The sequence below is a fragment of the Trichosurus vulpecula genome, chromosome 2 (assembly GCF_011100635.1).
Source record: "Trichosurus vulpecula isolate mTriVul1 chromosome 2, mTriVul1.pri, whole genome shotgun sequence".
Classification (NCBI taxonomy): domain Eukaryota; kingdom Metazoa; phylum Chordata; class Mammalia; order Diprotodontia; family Phalangeridae; genus Trichosurus; species Trichosurus vulpecula.
The window spans coordinates 18,055,838-18,068,339 of record NC_050574.1 but is presented as its reverse complement, the minus strand read 5'-3'; the positions used below and the strand labels follow the sequence as shown (position 1 = coordinate 18,068,339).

The 12,502-nt window shown below is 44.4% G+C and overlaps 1 protein-coding gene across 1 annotated transcript in view; it reads right to left on the bottom strand.

The window, feature by feature from the left end:
• C2H1orf127 (chromosome 2 C1orf127 homolog) overlaps nt 1-10,617 on the bottom strand; it is a 48,766-nt gene extending 38,149 nt beyond the window's left edge. The window contains exons 1-6 of the mRNA XM_036743629.1: nt 10,567-10,617; nt 10,403-10,506; nt 9,965-10,053; nt 7,005-7,103; nt 3,242-3,366; nt 1,914-2,057 (exon numbers count right to left, since the gene is read on the bottom strand). Coding sequence (XP_036599524.1) covers nt 1,914-2,057; nt 3,242-3,366; nt 7,005-7,103; nt 9,965-10,053; nt 10,403-10,506; nt 10,567-10,617 — 612 coding nt within the window. The remainder of the gene's footprint in view (nt 1-1,913; nt 2,058-3,241; nt 3,367-7,004; nt 7,104-9,964; nt 10,054-10,402; nt 10,507-10,566) is intronic.
• Between the last annotated feature and the right edge of the window lie 1,885 nt (nt 10,618-12,502).

The following is a 12,502-nucleotide window of genomic DNA, read 5'->3' as shown; positions in this document are numbered from 1 at the left end:
AGAAATTGTGGAGAATGAATCAATCGATTAGGTGAGGTGTTCGGGAAGGGGAAGCGTGGTAAGAGATGGGAGGGGCTGGGGCACTGTAATTCGTTGCTGTCTTTTAGGGAGGCAGTGTAGCAAGCTAGCAAAAAGTGCTAGATTTAGAGTCAAAGGACTTGGGTTTGAATTCCAGCCCTGCTAATGAGGGGATGTATGATCTTAGACAAGTCACTTCTGAGCCTCAGTTTCTTCACCTGCAAAATGGGAATTTTGGATTAGGTGGCCCCTGAGGTCTCTTCAGCTCCAAATCTATGATGCTTTGATCTAAGTGCTGGTTTCAAAGAAAGTAATTTCTCTTCTTGGAGTCTGTGGTGAAGTGGACATGTTTCAATTGTTTCAGTTGTGTCTGACTCTTTATAACCCCTGTTCAGGGTTTTCTTGACAAAGACCCTGGAGTGGTTTGCCATTTCCCTCTCCCACTGATTTTACAGATGAAGAAACTGAGGCAAACAGGATGAAGTGACTTACCCAGAGTCTCACAGCTGGTAAGTGTCTGAGGCTGGATTCAAACTTATCAAGATGAGTCTTTCTGATTCCAAATCTAGCGCCCTATCCACAGCATTGCCTAGCTGCTCTGGTGAAATAGACAGTACGCTGGATTTGGGGTCAAAGGACATGGGATGTGAACCCCAACTCTAGCACTTACTCTATGTGGGATCTCTAACCAATCTTGCCACAACTACTAGAAAGAGTTTGTCTCTGCTGGGGCACCCCTTGTCATCCCTGTTGCTCTCCAAAACAAAATGCCCCCTCCACTGGTGGCCAGTTCCCACATAGGTGTTCCCCCATTAGGACATAAGCTCCCTCAGGACAGGGACTGTTTTGCTTTTTGCATCGGTATCCCCAACTCTTAATGCAGTGCTTTGCACATAGCAAATACTTACCAAATTCTTTTTTGTTCATTCATCCAAGCTATTTCACCTCTCTGGGCCTCAGTTTATGTAAAATGAAGGAGTTGTACTACATGATTTACATAAAGTGAAAATCAGGCAGTTGGGTGGCGCAGTGGCCAGAGCTTTGGGCCTTGACTCAGGAAGACCTAAGTTCGTATCCAGCTTCAGACATTTACTAGCTGTGTGACCCTGGACAAGTCATTTAACCTGAGTTTGCCTTAATCCACTAGAGAAGGAAATGGCAAGCCACTCCAGTATCTTTGCCAAGAGAATCCTGATGGACAGTATTGGTTTGCTATTGATCAGTGGGGTCACAAAGAATTGGACACCACTGAACAACAAATATAAAATCAGGTGGCCACCCTCTGAGGGATGCAGGAAGTATTACTTACAATAGATTGTAAACTCCTTGAGCCTACATTGTTTTTGACTGAGTATGTCAAGTACAGAGCATTTAGCACATAGTAGGTACTTTATGTTGAACTGAACAAGGAACCTCAGGTTTAGAAAGTGTTTTGGGATGGTTCTAGAGAAAACATCAATGGTGGGATCCAGTGCTTGCTGTTACTATCCCTGCTCTTCTTGCTTATCAGGTCTCCTAGGTGAGTTGTTAACCAGCCACACCGATCACAGTTTGGTGGCCGCCATATTTGCACACCTGGCATTGGAAATAACCATCCTCTGCAGGATGGGTCTTACAAAGCCAAACCTATTGAGCTGGAATTCCCTTGAGTGAGACATCACTGTCATGAGGAAGAACAGCCAGGATGGCTGGAGAAAGCCCTTACATCTACCTACGTGGTCTTCTGTGGCATGGATGTGTAAGGAGTCAGATTGTGCAAAGAACCAACTCTTCTCCCTGGACCTCGTGGCATGTGAATTGCCACTTCCCATGAGCAGGAGGTTGTGCATGATTAACCTGAGGGCTGAGGAAACTCTGATGCAGCAAATGCACAACCTGTCCTGGCATCCCTTTACCTGAATGGTGTCTGGTCCACAAAGGATGCTTTCTTGGCTCAGTCTGGAAGTTATCACTGGACACTTCAGGATGTAACGATCACTTCTCCCAAAACTCTTTATGCCTTTTGGAAATATCCTGATTTCCAGTAGGTAGTTTGCTTTCTGTAAGTGGATTTATCCATGAAAATGAAAGAGGAAAATACAGTGAACAGGGAGCTAGGTGGTGCTGGGAATAAGGGGCTGGACTCTGTGTCAAGAAGTCCTAAAATCAGTTCCTTTTTCAGATACTGTCTAGCTATGTGACCCTGGACAAGTCACTTAACTGCTCAATGACTCAATGATCTCAAAGGTCTCTTTTGCTCTAACCCTCAGAGGTCATCTGTTCCAACCCTCTTCTTTTAGAGATGATGAAACGGGGCCATCAAGGTAAAATGATTTGCCCAAGGTCACATAGCTAGTAATTATCTGAAGCAGGATTTGAACCCAGGGCTTCCTGGTTCCAAGTTTGTACCCTATCCACTAGGCTATGCTGTCCCTCTTCATTTATTTGACATGCATTTATTAATAACCTACTACATGCCAGGCACATTACCAGTTGCTAAGTATATACAAGGACAAAAATGAATCAGTCCCTGCCCTAAAGAGCTTGCGTTTTATTGGAGGTAAACGATACCTACGCAGAAAAATAAAAAGAAAATCTATTCAAAGTAGATACAAAATAACTCAGGGTGGCAGGCAGAGCAAGTGAGGGAGTCAGGACAAGCCTGTCCTGTAAGAGGTGGCCCTTGGGCAGAGCCTTGAAGCAAGTTTCTACCAGTCAGAGGTAAGGAGGGAATGTATTCCAGGCTGTTGTTTAGTTATTTTCAGTCATGTCTGACTCTTTGTGACCCCATTTGTGCTTTTTTTTGGCAAATATACTGGAGCGGTTTGCCATTTCCTCCTCCAGCTCATTTTACAGATGAGGAAACTGAGGCAAACAGGGTAAAGTGACTTGCTCAGAGTCACACAGATAGTGAGTGTCTGAGGCCAGATTTGAACTCAGGAAGACTAGTCTTCCTGACTCCAGGCCTGGTGCTTTATCTACTGTGGCACCCCCCCCCCCAGCTGCCCCATTCCAGACATAGAGGACAGGATACCATGTATGGGCAACAGCAAGTCAGTCAATTGATTAGCTTCTACTCCTCCTCCTTTTGCCTCCTGTATTTTGTAAAGCATTTCATTCCTTTTGTGTCTCAGCAAGGAAGTATCTCAAGAGGTAATTCTTCCCAGATTTTATATAGAAGCCATGGAGCACTAGTGTATATTGACGAACAATATTATAATACCAGGGAAGAAAAAAGACCCACCTCTTGCTGCATGAAGCAGGCTGTGTAGCGTGCTTGGAAAATGTAACTGCCAGCTGAGTCAGGATGTAGGAAATAACCACACCTGGCCAGGAAAGAATTCACCCTTTCCATGGACCCCCAGTTCACTAGCAAGGGAAAAGGACAGACCTGAATTAAAATATTGTCCCTACTACTTTTGGCCTGTATGACCTTGGGCAAGTCACTCTCTGGGTTTTGATTTATTTTTTGTCTATGAATGGGAGGGGTGTTGGGGGGGCTTGGGCTATATGGCTTATAAGGTCCCTTTATGGCTCTAAATTTATACTTCCATGATCCTAAATGTGAGAGGGCTCTTTGTCTTAATAAGAGACAGGAGGTTGTGGTGGAGAGAGCACTGCGCTTTGAGTCAGGAAGGCCTGGATTTGAATCCCACTTCGGTCTTTACTAGCTGGGTGACTCTGGGATTCTCTGTTTCCTTCTCTACAAAATGAGGGGGTCAGACTCAGTGATCTCAAAGGTCCCTTTTGCTCTAATTCTATGGTCCTATGATCTGGCTGGATTAGGACAACAAAGCACCAAGAAGGGGCTCCTGAGACTTCTGGATGATTCAGAGGAAGTCTTCTTAACCTTGGGGTCTGTGAGCTTGCCTTTTTCTTTTTTTTTTTTTAACATTTTGATAACTATTTCAGCATAGTTGGTTTCTTTTGTAATCCTATGTACTTTATTTTATACATTTAACAACATTATTCTGAGAAGGGGTTTATAGGCCACCCCAGTCTTCCAGAGGGGAACATGACACAGGAACAGGTTAGGAGATGCCTGAGGGCATGGGACTAGGCCTCTGAAGTCCCTTCTAGCTCTCATACATTGTTACATTAAATACCTTTGCTTTGAACTAAGTATGTCTTCTGGATGACTCCTAAAAATAAACATATCAGTGGAGGCTCAATGGCTTTGACTTGGAGAAGATTCTAACCCACAAAGAACCTAGTCCTGGGGCAGCCTTTGCGGGGCCCATGAACGAGGGGCACCTCAAATACTATATCATGGAGGCTAATGCAATATTTTAGAGAATTATCCTTAAAATCTTTACACGGAAGGAAACTCTGATAAGCTACCATCTTTCCTAAAATGCACTTTAGAACAAGATCAGTGTCGTGCGTTTGGCAAAGGAGAGGATATGAAAGGTACAGCCTCACTGGGGAAATAAAATGTCTAGGTCTAGATGTGCAAATTGATCTGGCACATTTTTGTTTTGCCTTCAGGTTTGCACTTTGTAAATATTTGCCTGGCTCCATGCTGTTTGCACCTGCCTGCTGTCCTCTTAAGTTTATGGAAGACAGCAGGCAGCGTCATTTCCTTGATCCCACCTGGTGGTGCCCCGGCTTTGGCTTGAAATAAAAAGTATCTCATGAAAGCTACAGGTGTCCCTGACAGGGCCTAAAACTAATGGTCTGTGGCTGGCCGCTGCGACTAATTCTCCGATTATTGACTTTATGATTTTACGCTTAAAACTTCTTTATAATAACACACAGAAATGTTTAATGGCCTCTATCCGGGGCCATAAAAATTACTTATTGAACAAGCGTTTAAGAACTATTAATCTATTGTTTTCCATTAATAATAGCCCACTGAAATCCAGGCGACAGCTTAATGTATCCAGAAGGTTTCTTCTTGGAAAGTGGCTTTTTAACACACAAAGCCAGAGTCTTTGAACATGGCTTGTTCATTTGGCTGCTGACTTTCTCTCCCAAGAACTGGCTGCCTGTCTCCTTCGGGTCCTTTTGGACCTTTGATGAAAAGGCAGGAGGCTCACAGGTGTTCCATCCCTTTAAAGAGAGGCTCCTGGATTTCCAGCTGAAAGGGGCTTTGAGAGCTTATCTAGCCCTGCCTTCTCTTTTGGCGGGAGAAGACAGCTTTAGAGGGGTGGATGACAACTGCTGATGGTTACATGGCTATATTGGAATCCACATCTCCCTTGCTCCACATGCAGCACTTTACCTACTACACCACCCCAGAGAAAAGACTCTAAACCTTTGACCCTCAACTTCAGCCTTTAGGTGGAGATAGGGACAGGAATTCCAAGTATCCTTGCGATAGGAGTTTAGAGACAAGAATGGCCTAGTGGATGGGCTTGATGGGCTTGGTTATCTGGAAGCCTCAGGAGCCAATCCTGCCTCTGACGTTTGCTAGCTGTGTGACCCTAGGCAAGTATATTAACTTCTCTGAGATGAGGTTTGTTACTCTATAAAATGGGCGGCATAATTCCTGTAGTACCTCAAAGGGTTTTTGTAAAGTTCAAATGAGATAATGTAAATAAAACTGATGTCTTCTTGAGTTTGGGAACTTTAAAAAGCTCTCTCTCTCCCTCCTTCTCTCTCTCTCCCATCTCTCTCTCTCCCTCTCTCCTCTCTCTCTCTCTCTCTCTCTCTCTCTCTCTCTCTCTCTCTCTCTCTCTCTCTCCCCCTGCCTCTGTCTCTCTCTCCCTCCCCTTCTCTCCTCACTCCCCTCTCTCTGCCTCTCTCTCTTTCTGTGTAGATGTGTATGTGTGTATATGTATATGTATATATATATATATATGTGTGTGTGTGTGTGTGTGTGTGTGTGTGTGTGTGTGTGTATACTATGAGAAGAGGGATAGCAGCAGGTTTCTCTCCCTATTCTTGTTTCTGCCCCACCCAGCCCCCAGCCCTGGCTCTTGTACGACATGGCATTCCCATACAATCAATTCTTTGAGTTGACTCCATTCCCCTTTCCCTCTGTTGGGGACCTCGGGAATGAAATTCTTATGGGTACCTACATGGTAGTTACTGCTACTCTAGGAGTATAATTTCCTCACTAAGCACTAAATCCCTTTCTCCTCTAAGTGTTCAGGGATGCCCAGGATCCCCCTTTCCTCTATTGACTCATTCTCTTCCATGGTGGTTTTTGTTTCTGAGATCTTTGACAACCAAGTGGGCTCTTCTCAAGATGATAGGATCACAGACCTAGAGGTGGAAAGGACCTCAGAGGCCATGTGGTTCAACTATCCCATCTTACAGATGGGGAAACAGAGGATCAGAGCAGTGAAAATGACACGCAGAGGTAGAAAGTGTTAGAAGTGGGATTTGAATTCATGTCCTTTGACTTCAGAGTTCTAGTCAATGTACCACACTTCTTCCTCACTGCTAGAGGTGCCATTTATGTCTTTCTGAGTCAAAATTCTCTCCTTAGGGAAAGACCATCTAGAGCTTTCTGAAAGACGAGTTCTAGACTGGGGGAGAAGGAAAAGCTGGGTTCAAATCTGCCACTGAGAGTAGCCATGGGGCAATGGTCATATCACCCAACTTCTCTGCACCTCAGATTTCTCATCTGTAAAATGGGGGTGACATACCTGTAATAATCACCATGTAGGATGAGTGTGAGAACTCTAGTGGGTGTCTGAGAAGTGCTGTGTAAACCTCAAACCTTACTACAGAAATGTCAGAGGTGATTATTCTTGGCCCTTTCCAGAAAACAATGCTTTCTTTTTCATTCTAAATTTTGATGGTTTTATTAATGCTTTTCTGTCTTTTTTTACATGCTGTCACTTCTCCAAGGTTCTCTCCACCCCCATTCCCACCCCCATAGAACCCTCTTTTGTATCAATGACATGTATCCAAGCAAAACTAATGAACCCGATGGCCATGTGGGAAAATGCGTGCTTCATTATGCTCCCGTAGTCTACCACCTTTTTATCTCGAAATGAAAAGTATCCTTCCCCATCAGCCCTCCAACATCAGAAGCAGTAACAATACTCCTTTACCTGGTATATTCAGGGTTCTGGAAAGCCACTGCTTCAGCCCGTAGACGTGGCTCTTAGGGATCCATAGTGCCATGTAATCTGAGAAGCATTCAATGTCATCTATCGAAGGCAAAGACATTCAGGGGAGAAAAGACTTTCATGGTGCTAAGCACTGGCCAATGAGCAGCGAGACAATAAACTCCTGTCTATCTAGAAGGGCTGGCGACTAAGAGATATCACATATGCCATAGATCATAGATCACAGAGTTTCAAGGCTTACAGAGAACTTGGAGTCTGGAATCTGGCCAGAAGAAAGCTAAATCCCCTTGTTCACTTACCCATAAGTCATGGATTTCATGAGAAAGGACCTGGGTTCAAATCCTGACATTTCCAGCTGTTCCCCTCCCTGGGATTCAGTTTCCTTATCCAGATTCCTAGTCTAGTGTTCCTTTGATCATCAAACTGGACACAGCACTGCATTTCCCACCTCTGTCACTTTGCACAGGCTGTGTCTCATGCCTAGAATGCACTCCCTCCTCACCCCTGCCTCTTAGACCCCCAACTTTCCCTTAACTCAGCTTCTACATGAAACTTTTGCTGATCTCCCCAGGTCGGTTGCTAGTGCCCCTCCCCCAGCCTGTACCACTGTGTACAGATTGTATTCATTTTTCATATACCTTCATATGCATCTCTTGTCTCCCCTGATAGAACGTAAGCTCCTTGTCTTTGTACTCCCAGTACTCACCTAGCACAGTGCTTGGCACATAGTAGGTACTCAGTAAATACTTGTTAACTGTTGGGTTTTGATTAACTCAAAAATTAGAATGTAATAAAAAGTATTCAACGCTGGCCGAATGTCATTTAATTTTTAATTGATGATTCAGAAGGTACATCAGGATCTCCCAAGGTCTCGAGAACATGTTTTTGAACATGGATTCATATTGTCCAGATGTAGGTGGTGGAAGAGGTTGGGGTCTGTCTTTTCTGACCCTTCGGACAGTCCCTTTTAAAGATTAGTCCCTGATATTAACTTGTTCGCCTGTCATCGGATGCCTAGAACAAGTTCCCTTTTTTTGAAGCTGTCCAGTGGCTTGGAGTCTGGATAAAAGGACTTACAGTGACAGTAATATTTAACACCTACATAATGACTTCAGGTTGGCAAAGCACTTTGCTTAAATTGTCTCATTTGAGCCTCAGGATAGCCCAGCAAAGTCAATTCTCAGGTGTTATTAGCCCATTTCTCAGAGGTGAAGTGATTTGCCCAGAGTCACACAGCTAGTAAATGGGAGAGATGGGATTTGAATCCAGGTATTCCTGACTCCTAGTCCTGAACACCATCTGTTATGGCATGCTAGGTCTCACCACCAAACAAGGTAACTTGCCAAGTGTGGGACTGAGGGGCGGGCTTTTCTTCCATGTGATATGAGACAGCATAGGAGAGAGAGAGAGAGAGAGAGAGAGAGGAGTGCCGGACTTGAAATCAGAAAGAGACTGGGTTTAAGTCCCAACTTTAACACTAGCTGTGTGACCTAGGTCAAGTCACTTAATCTTTCTGAGCCTCAGTTTCCTCATCTGTAAAGTGGAGATACTCACACCCATAGTACCCATCTCATAGAGTTGTTGAGAAGATTGAATGGGATGATATATGTAAAGTGCTTTGAAAATATTAAAGCCCAATGTTAATGTCAGATATTATTTCTATAGTGCTTTACAGCAATCTCATTTGATCCTTACAACAACCCTGGGAAGTACATGCTATTATCACCCCCATTTTAGAGATAAGAAAACTAAGGCAGACAGTGACTAAGTGACTTGCCCAAGGTCACATAATTAGTAAGTGGCTGAGACTAGAGTTGAAGTCAGGTCTTTCCTGACTCCAGGTCCATTGCTCTGGCTCTGTCACTGACTGCCCCTGTGACCTTGGGCACAGTTGTTTAATGCCTCTCTAGACTTTGGTGTCTTCCCCATGTAAAGTGGCAGGGTTGAATGAGATGGTTTCTAGAGTCCCCCTGAGGACTGTGATTTTATGAAGTATGCATTTACATAATCCTTTCTCTGAGAAAGGTTTGGCAGATGAAATGGGAGTGCTTTCCTGTTAATGAAAGGCCTCTGATGGAAATAGTCAATAAAAGTCAAATATATCATAGGTTTAGAGCTAGAAAGGACCTTGGAGGTTGCCTAGACCAGCCCCTCCATTTTATTGAGGAGGAGACTGAGGAGGAGAGGAGAGAGCCAGTGTCTTTCCTAGGGTCACTTAAGTAATAAGTGTTAAAGATAGGATTCAAATCCATGGCCTCTGACTCTGAATAATAGGATCAGAGATTCAGAGCCTGATGGACCTTAGAATCCATCTATTCCAATCTTTCCATTTTACAGATTAAAACTGAGGCAGCCAGATTTGAACCTAGGCCCTGTGACTGCCTCATAAAACAAAATGAAGTTGGCAGATAAGATGATCTCTAAGGGTCTTTACAGACTTCTGTGTCGTGACCAACAAGATGAAGGACTACACATTTTCTTCAAGCCTTTTGCTGCTCAGTCCTTTTTCAGTTGTGTCTGACTCTTCATGACCCCATTTGGGGTTTTCTTAGCAAAGATATTGGAGTAGTTTGCTGTTTCTTTATCATGTTACAGATGAGGAAACTGAGGCAAAAAGGGTTAAGTGGCTTGCCTAGGGTAACACAGCTAGTGAGTGCCTGAGGTTGGACTTGAATTCAGCGCTCTTTCACCTAGCTGCCCCTCTTCAAGCCTTAACTGTCCCAGAGTAGAACTAGATTCCAGAGATAAAACAGTTGCAGCTGTATCTAAAAATCCTCTCAGTTCTAAAGTTCTGGGATTTCCCCACAATGGCTAGACATTCTCTGCCTTAGAAGTCCCTCCACTATAATAATTTAGGATCATTACCCTGCTCAGCCAGGCAATCTCCTGGAGGTTAGTGGCTACTGTTGCCTCCCAAGATGTCAAAAGGCTGATTTATTTACCTGTTGAAATTTCAACCATTTGGTCTGGCTTGACCTCCTCTGCCTTGAAAGGGAGAGCCCCTGAGAGAGCACATGTCAGACAGATGACCCTGCAGTGGAGGAAGAAAAGAGAAGGAGGCTTGGGTTCCGTGCACAGCTATGTGGGGAAGCCGGTACCAGCCACCCGAGGTCATTGCTAGTTAGCAGAGAATTTCTGAGATGCCAAACTGCTGGATAGGGTCATATGACTATAGAATGAAGGCTGGGAAGGAGCTTAGAGGCCATTGAGTCCAGCCCCTTCCTTTTACAGATAGGGAAACTGAGGCACCAACAGAATAAGTGACTTCCCCAAGATCATATGGGCAGGAAGCAGCAGAGCTGAAATTAGAACCCAGCTGATTTTGGCTCCAGATCTCGCCTCTCCACCATGATGCCTCTCAGGGATTCATTCCCCTTTACAGGAGCATGTGACGCTCAAAGACAGGGTGCTGAGGGCCCCCTCCGGCATACTCTGTGATTGCTGGACAGCTCCAACAGGCTAAAGAAGCTTCGGGATAGGGCATCTACAAGGCAGCCAGCCGAGAGGAGGATCCAGTGTGGCCAAGAAGAAAGTGCCCACTTACCTGGAGCGAAGATTGAGGCTCAGCCCCAGCAAGGCCCACCAGCTCATGCATCTTCCTTATTTCACATTTCCTTTGGACCTTATAACTAACCATTTTTGTACCCAGGGCAAGCAGTCCAGAAATAGCTTTCAAATCAACTTAAAGATAACTACAGTGGAGGGAAAGGAGAGATCCCAGGAGTATGTCTCAAGTCTACTATGCTGGGCCAGGGGGAAGCTTAAGTGTGGAGGGGAAGCAAGGGGAAAGGGGAAGAAGTGGCAATCTCATATTTTAACTAAAGAGCCTTGTGAACTAGGTACTTATTATTTTAGTTGTTTCTACATTGCCACACTCCTGAAAATGTGGTCAATGCCCTCTAAATTTCAAACACCTGGAAATACGCCCCGTTGCCCCACCCTAGTTACATCTCCACTGGTTTTAGATGGTGCAGGGAAATGAAGTTGCAACAACATCCATATGCATGGCCTTGGTGCTCTGCAGAGATCTAGCAGGAACTGAACAGTCTCAGGACATAAGGTAGAAATCACTACCAGCCAGGAAAGTAACACAGCAGTTGTCAAATCAGCCAGACCTTTACCTAATGATGTCCCACAGCTATCCTCCGACTCATTTATAGGGGAGACAAAAACCGTTCCCAACGCTGAGGAACCTGCCAGGCCGAGGAGAAAGCACCACACAATTTAGATACTTGCTATTCTATTTCAGTGGAAGGGAACAATGAGCTTTCTCCTAATATGCCCTCCTACCTTGGTCACCCCATTAGTCAGAGTCCTAGAACCCTCTGCCTTCATTCAGCACCCAGCGGGAGAAAAGGTTATTATTATTTGATTAATTCACAAAAGAAAGACCTGGCCAGTGCAAATGCACTTGAAGGAAGGTTCTCTGAGGGAGAGTAAATCTGAAGCTAGAGAGGAGAAGAATTAACTAAGGAAAAGGGGAAGCTAAAGAGGTTGATGCTGGTGCCTGGTCCTGATAAGGGAGTCTTTTTCCTACTATTACATTCAATCCAGATTAAACAAGGCCAGATGGGGATACTCCCCTGCCCCCTTTGTACCCCCAGTTATATCCCCCACACTAAAAATAATCCTCTAAAGTGAAAGAAATAATAAATTGCTGGCTAGGACATCGGCCTCTTTCTTTTTGTTAGTGCTAAAATCCCTGGGAAAGGACAAACTATGTTTATTTGCAGACTCGGTGAAATTCAAACATGCCTTGTTACACCTGACACCTTGAAGAATGTCTCACAGACTCACTGAATCTCAAGGTTGAAAGAGACTCCAAGGGTCATCTAACCCAACCTATAATAAACAAAAATTCCATCTACAACATTTCCACCTAGTGCTTATCCAGTCTTTGAAGGTCTCTAACAGCGGGGAACTCACTACCTCCCAAGGCAACTCATTCCACCTTAGAATAGCTCCTATTGATAGGAAAATTTTTCCTTATATCAGGCCAAGATCCAACTCTTCATCGCCCTATAGCTCCTGGTTCTGCTATCTGGGGTCTAACAGAACAAATCCAATCCTTGTTCCATGTGTCAGCCCTTCAAATATTTGCAGACAGTGGTCCCACCCACGTCTTCACTATATTAAAGACCTCCCAGCTCCTTCTGATGATTCCTCATACAGCATGATGTCCAGGCCATTTGCCATCCAGTCAACCTCTTCTGGATTCCCTCCAACTTGTTAATGTCCTTCTTAAGATGTCCACAACTGGATGTCATATCCCAGATGGTGTCTGCCCAGGGTAGAATGAAGCAAGGCTCTCACCTCTCTAATCCTAGACACTCAGCCTAGATTGCATTAGTTTTTTGGCTAATGGAAAGCATTTTCCTAGAGAACAGTCTATTTTTCTCCCAAAGAGTTGGACGTGACCAAAATGGCTGAACTCCCAAGAATTTCAGAACACTTCATGAATAAACGCAATTCTGGTAATT